The 17,247-nt window shown below is 42.1% G+C and overlaps 1 protein-coding gene across 1 annotated transcript in view; it reads left to right on the plus strand.

Annotated features, from left to right (window-relative positions):
- Positions 1–17,247, plus strand: part of ARID4B (AT-rich interaction domain 4B) — a 2,517,944-nt gene that overhangs the window by 2,376,099 nt on the left and 124,598 nt on the right. The window contains exon 19 of the mRNA XM_044058160.1: positions 1,991–2,206. Within this exon, the coding sequence (XP_043914095.1) occupies positions 1,991–2,206 (216 nt within the window). The remainder of the gene's footprint in view (positions 1–1,990; positions 2,207–17,247) is intronic.

Raw genomic sequence — 17,247 nt, forward strand, 5'->3', positions numbered from 1 at the left:
TATCCAAACCCACAGAATAAGGGGGAGAGAATTCTGCATTCTTTGGACATACACAGACAGCTACGCTTCTATTTGAACAGAACCAAAGCTTTCGGAAAGACAGAGCAATTACTAGTGGCATATGCTGCAGGATCACAAGGAAAGGCTATCTCAAAGCAGACTATTTCAAAGTGGATAGGCCACTGCATTCGTTTCTGCTATTCACAACATGGCAAGCCAGTACCGAAGGGCATTAGGCCACATTCAACCAGAGCAGCAGCCACTTCAGCAGCCTTCCTCAGGGGAGTACCAACCAAAGACATTTTAGAGGCTGCTACTTGGAGTTCAGTGCACACCTTCACAAAGCACTATCACTTACCACTCTACTCTAAATCCAGGGCAGGATTTGCCACTGCAGTTCTGCAGGGCCTAATAGCCACTCCTAATGTTATTTACCTCTAGCCTCCCAACCTTAGCTTTGGGATTCAACCCAATTGTAATGACTGCAACAGTGAAACACGAAGAACATAGTACAGTTGTGTACACTTGCCATAAATGCAGATGTTCGAGTGTATTCACTGTTGCAGTCCAGGTTACCCACCCGCCATCCCCCATTTCCTTGCTGGAACTTATCTGTACTTCTCTCTTCTATACAGCCTATGTGGTGTATTTGCTTATAGATGAAGGAATAATATATATTTTGGTGCATGCATGTTTTATTGACATATGTTTAGCCTACCCTTTTGGGGGCACCTGACATCTGGGGCAAGAAAAACTGAAGAAAATGGCGTCAGCTGCATCTTTTATACCCCTGGCACACTGATGTCAGGGACGAGGCGACAGCAACCGACGCTGGCCCTAGACTTTGGAATTCAGGCTGACTGAGGGTAGCCTGCCAGCAGGATAACCCAATTGTAATGTCTGCAACAGTGAATACACTCGAACATCTACATTTATGGTAAGTGTACACAACTGTACTTTTTTCTTACTGAATACATTTTGAGGTGAGAAGGCAGCCTTCAGGCTTGAAAATGGCTACACGTATCACATACTGAGTGGTTAGGAAGTAGCAGTAAATGTTTTTGTTAAGTATGAGGACACAATAACTAATAGTGGCAGTATTCACAAGTGCAAAATTATGTAAGAGTGATAGCAGTATATAGCAACAGTAATCAGTCTCTTTTAAGAGCAGTAACTAAAATGAATAGCCTCAGTTTTTGTAACAGTGGAACAGTCAGTCCAAGTAGGAACAGCAACCATCAGAAGCGAGATCAAATGCAATTAGTGACTGAAACAGATTGACTTAGTTTCTACCTTAGTAGCAACAATAAGTAAGAGATAGCTGACCTACTGTTTGATCCAGATGCTATAACTATAGACCAAGCATAAGCTACAGATTAATGTAAACAAATACTTTCATGAAGAGTAACAATGCAGTAACATAAGAGCAAGCAGCAAAAGTAAATCAGGTAGTTTATTCTGGTATTGTCTGGTGCAGTATTGTAAAACAGCAGCTTTAAATGTTGTAAAGTAAAGCAGTCAGTAACATACAAGGCAGTACAGCCAGTGATCAGAAAGTTTAATCAGTAACAGATGACAAATCATTTTGATTTGTGTGTACCTTGTATCAGTAAATGGCAACAGTGCAAAATTTCCTGACAAAGTATTACCTTCGATATTGCCAGTAATACATAACAATGCAGTAGTATCAAGGCTGCCCAGAAAGTTGTATTGAGGATCAGATGCAAAATCCGAGGAAACATTTTGCAAAGTGTTCCACGTGGAGGCAGAGCAATTGTTTTACAGCAAAATGGCTCTCATGAACATCACCCTTAAGTGTCTGCAGGTATGGTAGGTGTTCTGCTGCTAAACTTTCAAGAGAAAAAATAAGTAAAAACTGTACAGTAATAACTGAACGAGCTTATATGACTGGTGATTTCTAGATAGTCTAGAAATGGGACTAAAAAAAGTTCTGAGCATATTTTCCATGTTTTTTCTTTTGTCTGTACAGTAAACAGCAGTGATAGTGAAGACTTGTCTAGCCCTGAAAGTTCAGTCAAATCTCCACAAGTAAAAGCAGTTTCTTTGGAAATAAACGCACACCACCAGATCACAAAGTCTCCGTCTAGAACACAAGTATCAGTAAAATGTGCTAAGAATGGAGAAAAGAATTTGGACCTGAAGGACAGCCACTTGACCAAAGCACATAAATGGAGTTTTGAAATGGGTTTGTATCTTTTGCATCCATAATGCAATATCATTGCAAACTGTAAAAAAAAGCACTACTTTTTACATCCTCTTGCAGTACAGTAAGTATTGACAAGTTTGTCCTCCTACTGACTATAAAGCTAGGTACTATTGCGGTTGTCTTCCTTCTACTGACAGTTAAGAAGGGGAAAATATCACCTATTGAATTCATCTCAAAATTTCCTTGTTTGATTTTCTTTAAATGAATAGATTTTTTAAACAAATATTTTAGGGCAGTGTCGATTAATCCCCAACAGCTACTAGTGAAACTCCTTCAGGAGGGAGCATTCTTATTTCTGAAATGGGTGGTCATAATGGATCAAGTGTCCAGCAAACCACTGCTGTTCGTGGTATACTTAGCTGCAGAACTGAGTAAAGGTAAGTGCAGTAGAATTTAGTAAGGGTATCTGTTAGAATGGGAAAGTGCCTTTGAAAGGTTTTAGTAAATGGGAAAGAATGTGCAGATAAAGCCACAAAAACATAATTATCACAATGGCATTCATTTTTATGGAAAGCAAATAAGCAGGTAAAGAAGAAACAATTAAAAAAGTGATTGTCAAAAAAGACAAAACCAAATATTTGATGGAAAAGGTATATCATTCAGAAAGTATGAGGATATGTAGATCATTACTGCTTAAACCAGACTTAAGTGGAGATTGCATTCAGAGTATCAAAGATCCAGATTTACAACAGGCAGCCAAATGATTTAGCAATTGGGCTTAATTTGTTTAATTGTGTTCAAGAGTGACAAAGATGTGGAAGAAAGGGTAGTGAGGCTTTATAAGTACATGGTAAGGAGAGGGGGGAAAGAGAGAAGGTGGGGCAGTAAACAAATGGGATTATGGAGGAAAATGTTCCTGCTTGGTATTGCACACGTACACACACACACACACACACACACACACACACACACACACACACACAGTAAAACATATGCTATTACCTTATTTTGTCACTAAAAGCACACTGCATAAAGGGATGATGATTTTTTCACAGAAGAAAATATTTTCTCTGGAGGAATCACTGCTACTTTAGATTCCCTATCTTTGGGAAATAACTGTGGGTGGACATTTGCTGTTATGGCCTTCTTTCCAGACATTCCTCTAGCAAGTATGAATTTCTCCATCTCCCAAAACATTGGACTGACATTCATTTAAAAGAGGGAACAGCTCACACTGTCTTCACTTGTTCTTTTTTTGCTATAGAAGTAACAATTCGAAAGGCTATATATTATTTCATCCCTTCCTTCTGAATTGCTTGCAGACTGCTAATTCTGAGATCCATGATTGTCTGCAGAAAAGTTTACAAATATTTGTGCCTGCTTTCAAATTATTCCATTACTTGTGCTGTCCACTGTTGGTCATTTTGCTCTGGGGTGGATCTGTGACATCTACTCCTGTGAGTACACAGTCACTTTTAGTAGAAAAATTCAGCTCATTGGGTCTGAAACCCTTGGACTTTCTTGTAACACAAGAAGCTGGTGTTGCTGGCACAGAGTGCATCTACTCCTTCCTCTACACCTTCTGCACAAGAACCGTTAGTGACTTTAACCTTCCCTACTCATTGTTTCTCTTTCAATGACACATTAGGTTTAAGAAGCTAAACAAATACCCACAGACTTAGAAATTAGAGAGGACAAGGCCTTAATCCCCTCATTATCCTACAGAGACCAGTTGCTAGGCCTGATGTACTTCATTTACCCTGTTTCCCCTCATTTATCTGTAACCCTAACTCTCCTTGCCATAACCATTTTAAAGGCAGGCCAGTCTACATTGAGAAGTAACAGAAAGTCCAGTTACTGGTAGTAAACAAAGGCTTTCTAGTCAAAGTGTGGAAGCCTGACCATTTTTAATTTAACAGCTGGCATCCCAGAACCGAATGTTGCCTTATTCATTGCAGGTCCTGCGTCTGCCAAGTTTGATTACATGAGCCTTGCAGAAAAATAGTTAGCCATGAGGACAGAATTAACCCAGGCACCTAGTCCTCAATCCCTGCACTGTATTTTTTTTTATTCTGAACTTGATAAAAAGGGTGTCACTCATCTCTCTCTGACATAGATGACAAGCAGGTGGGGTATTTCGTTTTGATGCTTTAATACATAGAAAAATGCAAATAAACTAGTTAATAGACAGAACTTGCATACATAGATGCTTAAATCTCAACAGTTTACTACAAAATGGCAGTCTAGCTTGCATGTGATCAGTATTTCTACACTAGTGCAAGCACTTGGATAACCTCTTAACGGTACATACACACACATTGATCTACAAAGGGTTTATCCTGTACAACGGAGATATCTTACCCAATGGATTATGTCACTGATGACAGTGTGTGTTACACACACACACACGCACTTATATATAATATATATATATATATATATATATATATATACATACATACATACATACATACACACACACATGCATGTGTATATATATATATATATATATATATATATATATATATACACACACACACACACACACACACACGTGTACACATCAATTATCAATTATATTTTATCCCATTTAACTCTTGTCCATTCCCTTTCCAAATAAATTCTTTCATTTCCTTATTAATTGTCACCCACAACTTCTCTTCTGACTGAAAAAAATTTCCTGGCCCTATATATAACCAAGGAACTATAAACATTTTATCTATCTGTGTCTTGGTATCCAATTCCATGATCTTAAATTTCCAGTATTGTATTTTTTATTATCTTCTGCGTAATATCCTCCCACATGCCATCACGTAGTCTTTTTAACCGTTATCTCCAAGTATTACATTTTGTCATATGTCCATAAATATTTATACAATTGAACTGACTCATGGATAGGTACGAATGTTCACTCTTTTGTCTTTGTTTTGTTTTCATTTATTTTGTATTCTGAAAATGTCTGAAACTTTTTTAGAATATTTCACACCACCAGGATATATCTTGTTCTGGGTCCTTCATATGCAGTATAATAAATATCATCTGTGAGTACCTCCTGTTCCACATGTGAGTCAGGGCTGTATCTGATAAGTTACTGGTTCATTCTGAATGTCAGTAGATTGTTTTTTTGTTTGTAGTATCAGCTGGGGTGTAAAAATTTGTGTTCTATATTTTTGTCTGCCAATAGCCTTACCAGCTCGCCCAAAAAAATTCAGCTGTATTTTGCACCCATTGTGCCTGTCTACTTTTTTTTTAAACTCCTTTATTAAATTATTACTTAAGACATAGGCAAATGTACATTAACAAAAAACAGAACAAACAATTTTAACATGCTCCATTTAAATATAGTATACATCACATATATTTTCTTTTTTACAGTCAACAGTCCAACATTACAAAAAAAATTGCTGAGTTCTTGCCTTCTCTTAAACCTTACTCCTCCTCCTGAACATTATTATGCATGTACTGTTCCCAGAATGTCCATGTACCTCTTTTGCTCCTTCTCTTTTCTAAATATTCTTCTTCCATTTCTTTTATATCTTTTATAATATTCAATACCTCGAATACATTTGGTGTAGACTTTGATTTCCATTTTCTAGTAATAGCTTTTTTTTTTTTTGGCAGCCAAAAGAATTAAACTTAATGAGGCCTTACTTTGCCTAGGCAATTCAGATTCTGTATCCCAGCTCAAAATAATTGCTTCCTTACATAGAGCCATTTCTCCTTTGTTCTCTTGTAAATTATTTTTCCAATCTCTCTTCCAAATCTTTTCTAACCTCCACTGAATGATTCTTATAGTTATGCAGTATTTTATATGCCGTAACAATTATCCCTTTTTAACAGCTGCTTATGTTATAGATTCAACTAAAAACTCTACCAGAGCAGTTCTGTCACTTAAAATTCCCCTATGCCTCTCTCTGTCTGTACTGTGAAATCAAGCCCTGGTAGAGAAGGCAGTCTCTAGCCTGTATTCCAAATGTATTTGTGGCCTCATCCCACTCTTTAACCTTTCCTGCATGAGTTATTTGCTTCCAATGTCTTTGTTCCTTTGCAAGGTTTCTCCAGTAAATTCCAGGCAACTCTAGCATATTTTCTGTATTTCTACTTGCAGTCGTCCCTATTGGCAAAATCTCCTTTCTCTTTTCTCATATTGGCTTAGCTCCTAGAGTAATTTCTGTTACTTTATAAATGCAATGTTTTGTACAGGTCTTACTCTTCTCCTTAACGATCCGTGTCCAGAAATCTCTCTCTGTCCATTTCTTGAGCTTCCCCCCTTGCTTCATCATCCCTTTACACTTTGAATTATAACCTTCTGCTTGTGTTATGTATGCGAGCCTTCTTAACTTTGTATCTCTAAAATACCTATTTTGTTCTGTTGTTCTATTGGAAGACTCAACGTATCCCATTTGACTCTTTCCTGCTTCCCTCCCAGATAAATTTTTTCAAATCCTTATTACTTTATTGTCAACAACTTCTCTTCAGGTTGATAAAAGTATGCCTGACCAATATACAAGACTAAAGGGACTAAAAACACTTTCACTGCTTGTATCTTACTTTCCACATCTATAAATGAGAGTTTCCAGTTTCTCAGTTTTTGTGTTCTCTTTGTGTTTAGTCTCTTTCAACATATCCTTAGCTGCCATAATAGAAGCCTTTTTAATCCATACTCCTAAGTACTTCATCTTAACATGTCCCCAAAAATGTGGGTATTGCTGAACCTATTCGTGTGTGGGTACATAATTTCCAGTTATAGCCTTTATATCTTCATAAATTTTTTATCTTTATTAAATTTATATCCCAAAAAGACATGAAACTTTCTCAAAATGTTCCACAACACTGAGGTGTGTTTTATTGGATTTATCAGGTACAAAATAATATCATTTACAAATACAGTAAAGACAGCTTTTCTGATTACCATACCAGTTATATCTGTTTATTTTGGGTCCCTTATTTTTTGCTGTTGGCTCTAAATATAAAGCAGTTAACAGGGAATGCAAATGCCGCCAATGACCTACTCATAAAATCCCAGCATTTCTCTGTCAAATGCTTTCTCTGCTCAAGACTCACCAACAACAGAGGTATTTTCTTACTTTCCACTACTCTGTGGATCATTCATGTTCTATTAATGTTTGCCTCCCCTCCACAAAACCATACTGATCCATATTTATTTGCCATTCTTTTAGCTAGTACAAACCTAAGCACTTTATAATCATTGTTTAAAATTGAAATGGGTCTATATTAGCTTGGTCTGAAGGGTCTTTGCCATCTTTAGGTAACATAGCCACCACAGCTTTCTTCGAAGATGTTGGTGCTTCCCTTCCTTTTAAAATGCTATTAAACAAAATCTTCGAGGTGTGTATTACTTTCTTCCCTTCTAATTTCCAAACTTCAGCAGGAATATTATCTATTCCTGGAGACTTTCCTGAAGATTGGTCATACATTTTTGTTTTCATCTCATCACCTCCTGTGTTAATTGTTAGTTGTTAAGCCTCATCTGCATCTAACCTTGGCATAATTAAGTCTTCCATAAGTATTTCTATCTGTACTCTTTCTTGATTTCCACAGTTCTCTGCTTTATACAAATTTTCGTAAAATTTCTTGAACATCTCCAAAATGTCTACAGGATCTCTGGTTACTTTTCTTGTCAGAGGTTTCCTTAGTTTGTCAACAATCCTTTCAACATTCTGTTGCCTCAGTCATCATGCTAAGATTTTTGTGCTCTGGAGTTGTTTTCAAAAATTGTTGTTTAACTGCAGTCTTTCTAAACTTGTGCATATTATCCAAACTCCCTTGTTTTCTCTTTAACCCTCTGTATTTGTGCTCCTCTTGTTCTGTGAGATTTCCCTTATTCTGCCATACTTTAACCTTTGTCAGCCACTTTAAGTAATTTTTATTACTTCTTAACTGCACCTGTTTTATTTCAACCCCTATTTTTAAACGCCATTTCCATTTTATCCCAGTCAGTAGCTATAACTTCTGAAAATATTTCTACCTTTCCTAATAACTCTAGAATAATTTCTACTACCCATTCCTTAAATTCCTTTCTTTTAACAGGTAGGTGGGGAAAGCACCATGATTGTATTTTTACTCCATTACCCTGTATTTTTATCTGTGCATGATCAGAAATAGTTATTGGATGTGTGTTGATGTTTTCGATTAAATGCACATGTTCCTGTGAAATATGATTTCCGTCTAGTCTAGCCCAGTTATTGTACCTTGGAGACTAATATATAAATCCTGCACGAGTTCTTACTACTGAATTCACATCTTCCATAAAAAATATTTTCATAAATTTCTTCAGAAATCTACCCTCTTTTGTTATATTGTCCCTTCTAGGTTCCCCAATATGTCCTTTCAGTTGCAAATCAAGTTCCATTCCCCAGCAATAAATAAAAGTCCTTACTGAAACTTGATTATTTCTCCCAAATTCTTTTTAAGCTCCATAATAGCAGATGTTAAGTTGTCTGTCTCGCCTTCGTTCTTGCTGGTTGGGATCGGAGCCGATCCTCGGCTCTGACTCGGCCATCTTCAATAGCTTGAGAGCTGTTTGCTGGCTCGAGGCTACTCCTTATCCCATGATGCCTAGCGATAGCTACCCAGGTCTCATTTTCCGCTTCAGCTGTGAGGTGTCGTTTTCCTGGATCAGGCTCGTATAAAGTTTTTAGTATAATGTTCTTACTCTAGAATTCAACTCTTTTATTATTAACGTTAGTCTTGTTTTGTGATAGTGTTTAGTTGTAGTATCCCTTCTTTTTCTTGTAGAACTCGTTTAACTTAGAGAGTTCTCCCCCACCCCCCCTACCTCTTCTTGTCAGGTTAGCCGTTTAAGTTAGAGGCTTTCCTTCTACCTTTCTCTCATAGGCTAGCTGTTTAAGTTAGAGGCTTTCCTATTTACATAAAAAAAAAAACTTTAGCTATAGTCTTATCATAGAGTGTGTTTTTTGTGTAGACTGTATATTGCTTTTGGTAGTTGTTATAATTGTTGTTTTCCTTCTTTAAGGATGTCAAAGGAATCCAAGGTTTCTGGGTTCAAAAAGTGTGACTCATGCTGTTAGAAAATGTCTCTGACAGATGGGCGCACTTCTTGCATCTATTGTTTAGGCGCTGTAAACCTGCAGGACTCTTGTTCTATCTGCCATGCCTTTAGTCCAAGAGTCCTGCAGGAGCGTAAGAATAAGCTTATTCTTAGGGGTCTTTTAAAACCCCAGGATTCACCGGCCAAGAGCTCTCAGCCTGTGAAATCCCCTAAACCCACCAAGCCGTCAGCCCCAAGTTCGGAGCTGTCTTAGGTTCAGGCTTTACCTTCCACTTCGGTTCTGGCTGGCACCAACAAGACAATCTCCCTGTCGGCTCCATCAGAGAATTCAGAGCCATCGATGAGCCACAAGAGGCTGAGGTCCCCTACACTAGAATCGGTGCATACAGCTCCTCGGTCTCCTTTACTTCAGAGCGAGCGTAGTCACCGATCCTCTCACTCCTCTCGATCCTCTAGGCTGTCGGATCACGATGTGGAGAGAGTGGTTAGTAGGTTGCTAAAGTCTCAGGCACTTGCCAAGATGTTGTCCAGCCCTCCTCAACAGGTGTCGGCTCCGTCCACTTTTCTTGATGTTCCTCTGACTCCAATGAGTTCGGAGCCGGAGTTCATTCGGGTTCGAGTATTGGAACCGTCGGCTCCGATAACTCTATCTCCTTCGGTTCTGACGTCAGCTCCGATCCCCTCGGTGGTGCCGTCCGTCGAGGGATCAGGGTACCAGGGCTCCCTCGTCGGCTCCAAGGGGGCGAGTGTCATCGGACCCTTGTCCGACCCCGTTCTCCCTCTCGGAACTTCGGCGTAGGTGAGCACGGCTCCTACATCGGCCTCGAAGCCGTCTCCCTCAGTGCAGAGAAAGATTCCTATTTCCTCAGAACTGGAGCTTTCTCTGCACCGTGGCAGGGACGCCTTCGATGTCATGAGGAGTGTGCTGGCCACTGAGTCAGCTCCACCATCAGCCCCACCGGCTCCGTCCCCTGTAGTGCCTGTGCCAACCTCTGTTCCTCCTCCAGACCCCAAGCGTAGGGAACCGATGCTCCAGGACACCCCATTGGGTGTTTCCTCTTCTTCCGAGGCCTCCCCTGATCATTCAGAGGAGCCCCCTCGTAAGAAGTGCAAGAGGAAGCACATTGACTCCCCCGAGTCTGTCACTTCTGATACAGACTTAGATGATTCGGAAGGGTCCCCGAGATCCCCCTCTGAAGATGTTTCCTTCTCGGACATCCTAGAAATGCTTAAGCAGAGGGGGAACAGGAATCTCCTAACCCATACCGAGCATGAGTCTGTATTTCTGGATGCTTTCGGTTCCCGACCTTCCACCTCCTGGGTTTCTCTGCCTTTCGATCCACTTATGGCAGTGGTGGCTTGAAAGGCTTGGTCAGCTCCGGATACAGTGGAACCAACTCCGAGGAGACCTGGTAAATTCATCACCGCACCCCAGGATAAGCAAATCCTTACTAAAGGTGTTCCTGTTGATGCCATGGTGGTAGCAGCAGCCACCAAAAAATAGTTAGCGGAGACCTCTTCGTCTGTCCATCCTCCTAACAAGGAGTCTAGGATGATGGATAGATACGGGAAGCGAATGTTCGCTTCAGCGACCTTCTCTATGAGGTCACTGAACTACTTATGTCATTTTACCCAGCTTCAGAGGGATCTCCTTAAAGAGCACAGAGATATCCTTCAAGATCCATCAGCTGAGGGAGCTCAAGCTAAAGTAGCTTCCCAGCTGGCGACACTTAATTCTGTAGTTAACTCCTCCATGAGGCTAATTTCCTATGCAGCCGATGGTGCGAGTAGAGCCATAGGTACGGGTGTGGCCCTTAGGAGGCATGCATGGATGCGGCTGTGTAACTTTGCGGAACCTTTTCGAGCGTCCTTCACCAACACTCCCTTTGATGGTTCCTTTCTTTTTGGACCACAGGTGAAAGACACTTTGACTAGGTGTGAGCAAGAAGGCAAGACTCTCTCTCTGCCGTGGGAGTCTGTTTTTCCACTCCCTCTAGACCTTACTCCAAAGGTCAGAAGAGTGGCAAGATGTGGTTCCGAAAATCCCAGGGAGCCTTGCCTGACACACGTTGTGATTTTTCCTCCAGAGGCAGAGGGGGAAACAATAATAACAGATGTCGCCCTCGTGGCAGAGGGGGTCCGCAGAACCAGGGCAACAGAGAATCTTTCTCTGATAAGCCCTTTCAGCATCCCTGAAGGGTTGCCCGGCTGCTCACCTCTGGATGCAGTCGGGAGAAGACTTTCACTGTACCCAAAAGCCTGGCAAAATTTACCGCAAGACAGATGGGGTATGGTCCATTATATCCCGAGGTTACAAAAGTCCCTATCATCAACATCCCTTACCGTCAAAGAAATCCCTTCCAGATGTTTCACCCAATATGAAGGACCAAGCAGTAATAGAAGTTTCAAAACTGCTAGAAAAAAGAGAGTCATCCAGGAAGCCCCGGCAGACCAGCACGGATCCGGAACTTACTCAAAGTTCTTTTTGGTACCAAAAAAGACGGGACTGGAGACCGATTCTGGATTTCAGCAGACTAAAGAGGTCTGTACAAAGAACATAGTTTCGGATGGTCACGCTACAGTCCATTCTACCCTTTCTGGGTCAGGACAGTTGGATGTGCTCGATAGATCTTCAGGACGCGTACTACCATATCAAGATGGACAGGCGCTCTAGGAGATTTCTTCGCTTCCAGCTGGGAGCCAGTCATTATCAGTTCAGAGCATTGCCCTTTGGTCTCACAAGAGCTCCCAGGGTGTTCATCAAATGTATGGCAGTGGTCACAGCTCACCTGAGACGTCGAGGATTCCAGATGTTTCCATATCTAGACGACTGGCTCCTCACTGCTACTACCAGGCATCAACTCCTACAAGACAGGGACTACACAATCACAATCTGCTCCCAGCTAGGCATTACAATAAAATTCGAAAAATCTGCCTTGTTGCCCTGTCAATCTATCACTTACATAGGAGCAGACTTAGACACAAGGAACATGTTTGCAAGGCTACCACTAGAAAGGGTGTCTACAATTCGTCAGCAAGTACAGATTCTAATGCAGAGTAAAAGGATCCCAAGTCAGGTTCCTTCAAACTCTGGGTTCCATGGCAGCAGCAGCCATTCTTCTAATCCCACTGGCCCGCTTTTATATGAGGATCCTGCAGTGGCTTCTGTTCACACAGTGGTCCTTCCAAGAGCTGCCCATGTCTCACATGATCCTGATTACAAAAGCATGCAAAAGGCATCTTTCATGGTGGATGGTCTCCCCACTAGTGACTCAGGGCAGACCCTTCATTCAGCCCCCTCCGGTAGCCACAGTGACCACAGACGCCCTCCCTGATAGGGTGGGGGGGGGGCACTATATGGGCAGGACAGTTCAAGGCACTTGGTAACCTCGCGAGTACCATCTGCACATAAACGTCCTAGAAATGAGAGCCATGCTCCTAGCAGTGCAAGCCCTTCAGGACTCTCTTCCTTCCGGGACCATTGCAGTTCAAACAGACAATATGTCAGTGGTGTGGTACATCAGCAAGCAGGGCGGAACCAGATCCTACCCCCTGTGTTGAGAAGCACTCAGACTGTGGCAGTGGGCGATTTCCTCCCAACGTTTTCTGATTGCGACGCACATTGCTGGGAGGTCCAATGTCATAGCGGACAGGCTCAGCAGAGCTATCCTCATGCCTCACGAGTGGTCTCTGAATCAGGAAGTTGCGGATCTTATCTTCCACAAATGGGGACAGCCTTGCTGCGATCTTTTTGCCACCCCCTTCGACAGCAAATGCAGCAACTACTTCTCCCTTCTTCAGCTTCCAGGTCACGCACCCAGAGACGCTGTAGTCCACAATTGGCCTCAGGGACTTCTTTATGCCTGTCCACTGTTTCCCCTGATACCAAAACTCATACAGAAAGCAATATCATTGGGTTGCAAAATGATCCTCATTGCCCCCTACTGGCCTCAACAGATATGGTTCCCGTTCCTGCACCATTACATTCTCTATCAGCCCTGGACTCTGGACCCGATTCCAGATCTACTGATTCATCAATCAGGCGGTTTGCATCAATCCCTCCAAACTCTCCAGCTCACAGCTTGGTTGCTCCACTTCCAACCTTAGCCAGGCTTCTCAGCATTTCCCCAGCTGTACGTGAGATTATTGTCTCCTCTCACAAGTCCACAACCAGGAAAACTTATGCTAGTAAATGGAAACATTTTTCTTGTTGGGCAGAGACTAGGAACGTAGATCCCTTTTCAGCCCCAGTCCACGAAATTCTGGAATTCCTAGCACAACTTTTTCATTCTGGGTCCGCTTCTGCTACGATCAGGGTTCAATTAGCGGCCATTTCTAACTTTCATGTTGGGTTGTCAAATTCTAACATTATGTCTCATAAGCTCTGTAAAGCTTTTTTGAGAGGGACGACTCTCGTTAGGCCTCCAGTGAGAGCTCTCCCTCCGTCTTGGGACTAACTTCCTTAATTCTGCCCTCTTTTGAACCAGCAGCGTCCTGCTCCATTAAGTTTTTATCTTGGAAGACACTCTTTCTGGTAGCTATTACTTCAGCCAGATGCATCTCCGAGCTTCATGTGCTATGTGTTCGTCCTCCATACTTGGTTTTTCATAAGGACAGGGTTGCTATGAGGACTAATCCTTCTTTTCTTCCTAAAGTCTGCTCAGAAAATAATTTAAACCAATCTATAGACCTTACTGTGTTTGTCCCTAATCACAGCAACAAGGCAGAGTACAGATTACACCAATTGGACGTTCATAGACAATTGCGTTTTTACCTGCACAGAACTAAGGAAGTAAGGAAGTCGGACCAGCTATTCCTTTCTTATGCCTTAGGCAAACAGGGTCTCCCAGTTTCCAAGGTGACCTTATCTAGATGGTTGTCTCATACTATTACTTTCATTTATCAGTAAGGAACAAAGAGTTACCTATCAAACCGAAAGGTCATTCTACTAGGGCCTTGGCCACCTCTGTAGCCTTCCAATCTGGGTTGCCCATGGATTCTATCTGTGCAGCTGCTACGTGGGCAAATCCTCATACCTTTATTTCTCATTACAAGCTGGATATGATCTCCAGGAGCAGAGCTGACTTTGGTTCCACTGTTCTGAAGAGTCTGTTCCATTGAGCAACCCAGGATATTAGGTGCTAGGGACGCTGTCCCAACCAGCAAGAACGAAGGCGAGATAGACAACTTAACATAAAGAAGTTATGTACCAACCATAATGTTCCATGTTAGTTGTCTTCATCTCGCCTTCTTTCTTGCATCCCACCCTCCGTCCCCCTGTCCTATTCGAACGAGAGGAGTTCTTATTTCACTGACAGGGTGTTCTCTGGTTTGTTTCCTCTACTGACTTAGAGAATATGGCAGGTATAGTCAACCTATTTGTTTCGGACTGGTTTTTCTTTTGCTATGTCTGGAGCTAGCTATTTCAAATGAGATCTGGGTAGCTATCGCTAGGCATCATGGGATAAGGGGTAGCCTCGAGCCAGTAAACAGCTCTCAAGCCATTGAAGATGGCCGAGTCGGAGCCGAGGATCGGCTCCGATCCCAACCAGCAAGAAATAAGGCGAGATGAAGAAAACTAACGTGGAACGTTATGGTAGGTACATAACTTCTTTTTTTCGGTGGAATATAAATACATGCCATTGTAATCCTCCTCCCTTTCCAGTAGCCCCTAACTACCACAAATTTACCATTTTTGTCTTTTTCCCCAATCTATAACTATTGGAGCCCCTCTAGGAATTAGTATAATTATTCCCCCTTTTCTCTGTCACTGATATTCTGCTGAATATCCGATGTTCATCGTGTTTCACTGTTGCAGTCATGACTGTAGGGTTCTCCCCTGCCGGCAGGCAGCCCCAGGTCGGCCAGAATCCCAAAGTATGGGTCCGGCATCGGCTGTTCAACGATGCTCCCTGACGTCAGAGTGCCAGGAGTACAAAGCTGACAGCTGACGCCATCTTCTCCAGTTTTTCTTGCCCCAGATGTCAGGAGTCCCAAAATTAAAAAGGTCCCAAACCCTTTGCAAATACACCTCAGGAGAATGGTGAAGAAAGGCACTACACAAAAGTAAAAATAAGAGGGGACAGGAGGGAGGGAAACCCAGACTGCAGCAGTGAAGACACTCGAACATCTACATTTATGGTAGGTGTACACAACTGTACTATGTTGATCGTGTTTCACTGTTGCAGTCATGACTGTAGGGTAGAATCCCAAAGCTGAAAGAAAGGGAGGTGGTCATAAAGAGGAAGGGGCGGCTAAAAGGCCCTGCAAGACTGCAGAGGCAAAGCCTGCCCTAGACTTAGAGTAGAGAGGAAGATTGTAGTGCTTAGAAAATGTATGTACTGAACTCCAAGTTGCAGCTTGCAAAATATCCTTGGTAGGAACTCCCCTGAGGAAGGCCGCAGAAGTGGCAGCAGCTCTGGTGGAATGAGTCCGTATACTCCCTGGGATTTGCTTTCCATGGTGAGAATGACAAAATCTGATTCCATGAGCAATCCATTTAGAAATGGTCTGTTTTGAAATGGCTTTACCTTGGGAACTGGAAGCATAAGAAACAAACAATTGTTCTGATTTTCTGATGTCCTTAGTTCTGTTCAGGTAAAAACGTAGCTGTCTGTGTACATCCAAGGAATGTAAGATCCTTTCCCCTTTATTTTGAGGAGTGGGGAAAAAGGTTGGCAAGTGTATAGTTTGATTTAAAGCCACTTTGGAAACCACTTTAGGCATGAAGGTAGGATTAGTCCTCAAAGATACTCTGTCTTGATGAAAAATAATATAAGGTTCCACAGCCATTAGAGCTTGTATCTCTGAAACCCTCCTGGCACAGGTTAGGGCTAACAGGATGGCTGTCTTCCAAGATAAAAACTTGATGTCAGAAGCAGCAGCAGGCTCAAAAGGAGGCAAGGTTAGTTTTTCCAAAACATAGTTGAGATCCCAAGCAGGAATAGGAGGAGATCTAGGAGGTCTTAAGTTCTTAGCTCCTCTGAGAAACTGTCGCATGAGCTGGTGGGAAAAGATGGGAGGGTCTGTATTATAATGAGCAGAAATAGCAGAGGCATGTATTTTAATGGAAGAGAAAGAGAGACCCTTATGTAAGAGATCTGTCAAGTAAAGTAAAATTAAAGTAATGTTGGGAAGAAGAGGATCAGAATCCTGAGCCTGCATCCAGGAACAAAATCTTTTCCATTTTCCTGCATAAGATTTTCTAGTGCTAGGACGTCTGGCTTCTAAAATGACATGCGTAACCTGCTTGGGCAGTAAAGAAGAAATCAAAGGCCCTGGATTAACCAGGCCGCCAGGCTGAGTTTTCTGACATGAGAGTGTAGAACCTGACCCTGATGTTGAGACAGAAGGTTTGGAGACTGAGGTAAAATCCAAGGGGGCTCCAGGCATAGGTTTTTTAGAGTTGGATACCAAAACTGCAGAGGCCAATTTGGAGCCAGCAAGATGATCATCTTGGGCTTGTCCTGTTTTATCTTCAATAAAAACCCGTAGAAGAAGAGGGAGAGGCGGAAAGGCATATCCCGAGAGGTTCCTCCAACTGAATGACAGGGCGTCCACTCTCCAAGCTTCTGTGTGGAAAATCCTGGTGCAAAATGTCTGTAGCTGATGAGCGCCAGGAGTACAAAGCTGACAGCCGACGCCATCTTCTCCAGTCTTTCTTGCCGTGCTGTGATAGCAGTTCGCATTTGCCGGTCGGCGGACTCCTGACGAATTTTACTGATATACTTCGGTCCGAAGACTTTCTTCTCCACTCAAAGCTAAGTACCCCGTTGGGGAAACTTTTTTCTTGCTCCACTCCGATGTCAGAAAAAGTTAATTGTATTTCATGTGGGAAGGAAATACCTCATAAGGATTTTCATTCTTACCGTATTCCTTGCTTGGGCCCTGACCACGACGTAGCTAGTTGTCGGTTTTGTGCTAGATTCAATCAACGTACAATTAAGCGAAGGTACGATTTTGCTTTTCATTACTTCGGTAGGCGCTTTAACTACAAAATGTCGTCGGATACGGTCCCGGCTACCGGAGTTCATAAACGTCGCAAGGA

This window comes from Protopterus annectens, chromosome 16.part0 (genome assembly GCF_019279795.1).
Source record: "Protopterus annectens isolate FY-2018-M chromosome 16.part0, PAN1.0, whole genome shotgun sequence".
In the NCBI taxonomy this organism is placed as follows: Eukaryota; Metazoa; Chordata; order Ceratodontiformes; family Protopteridae; genus Protopterus; species Protopterus annectens.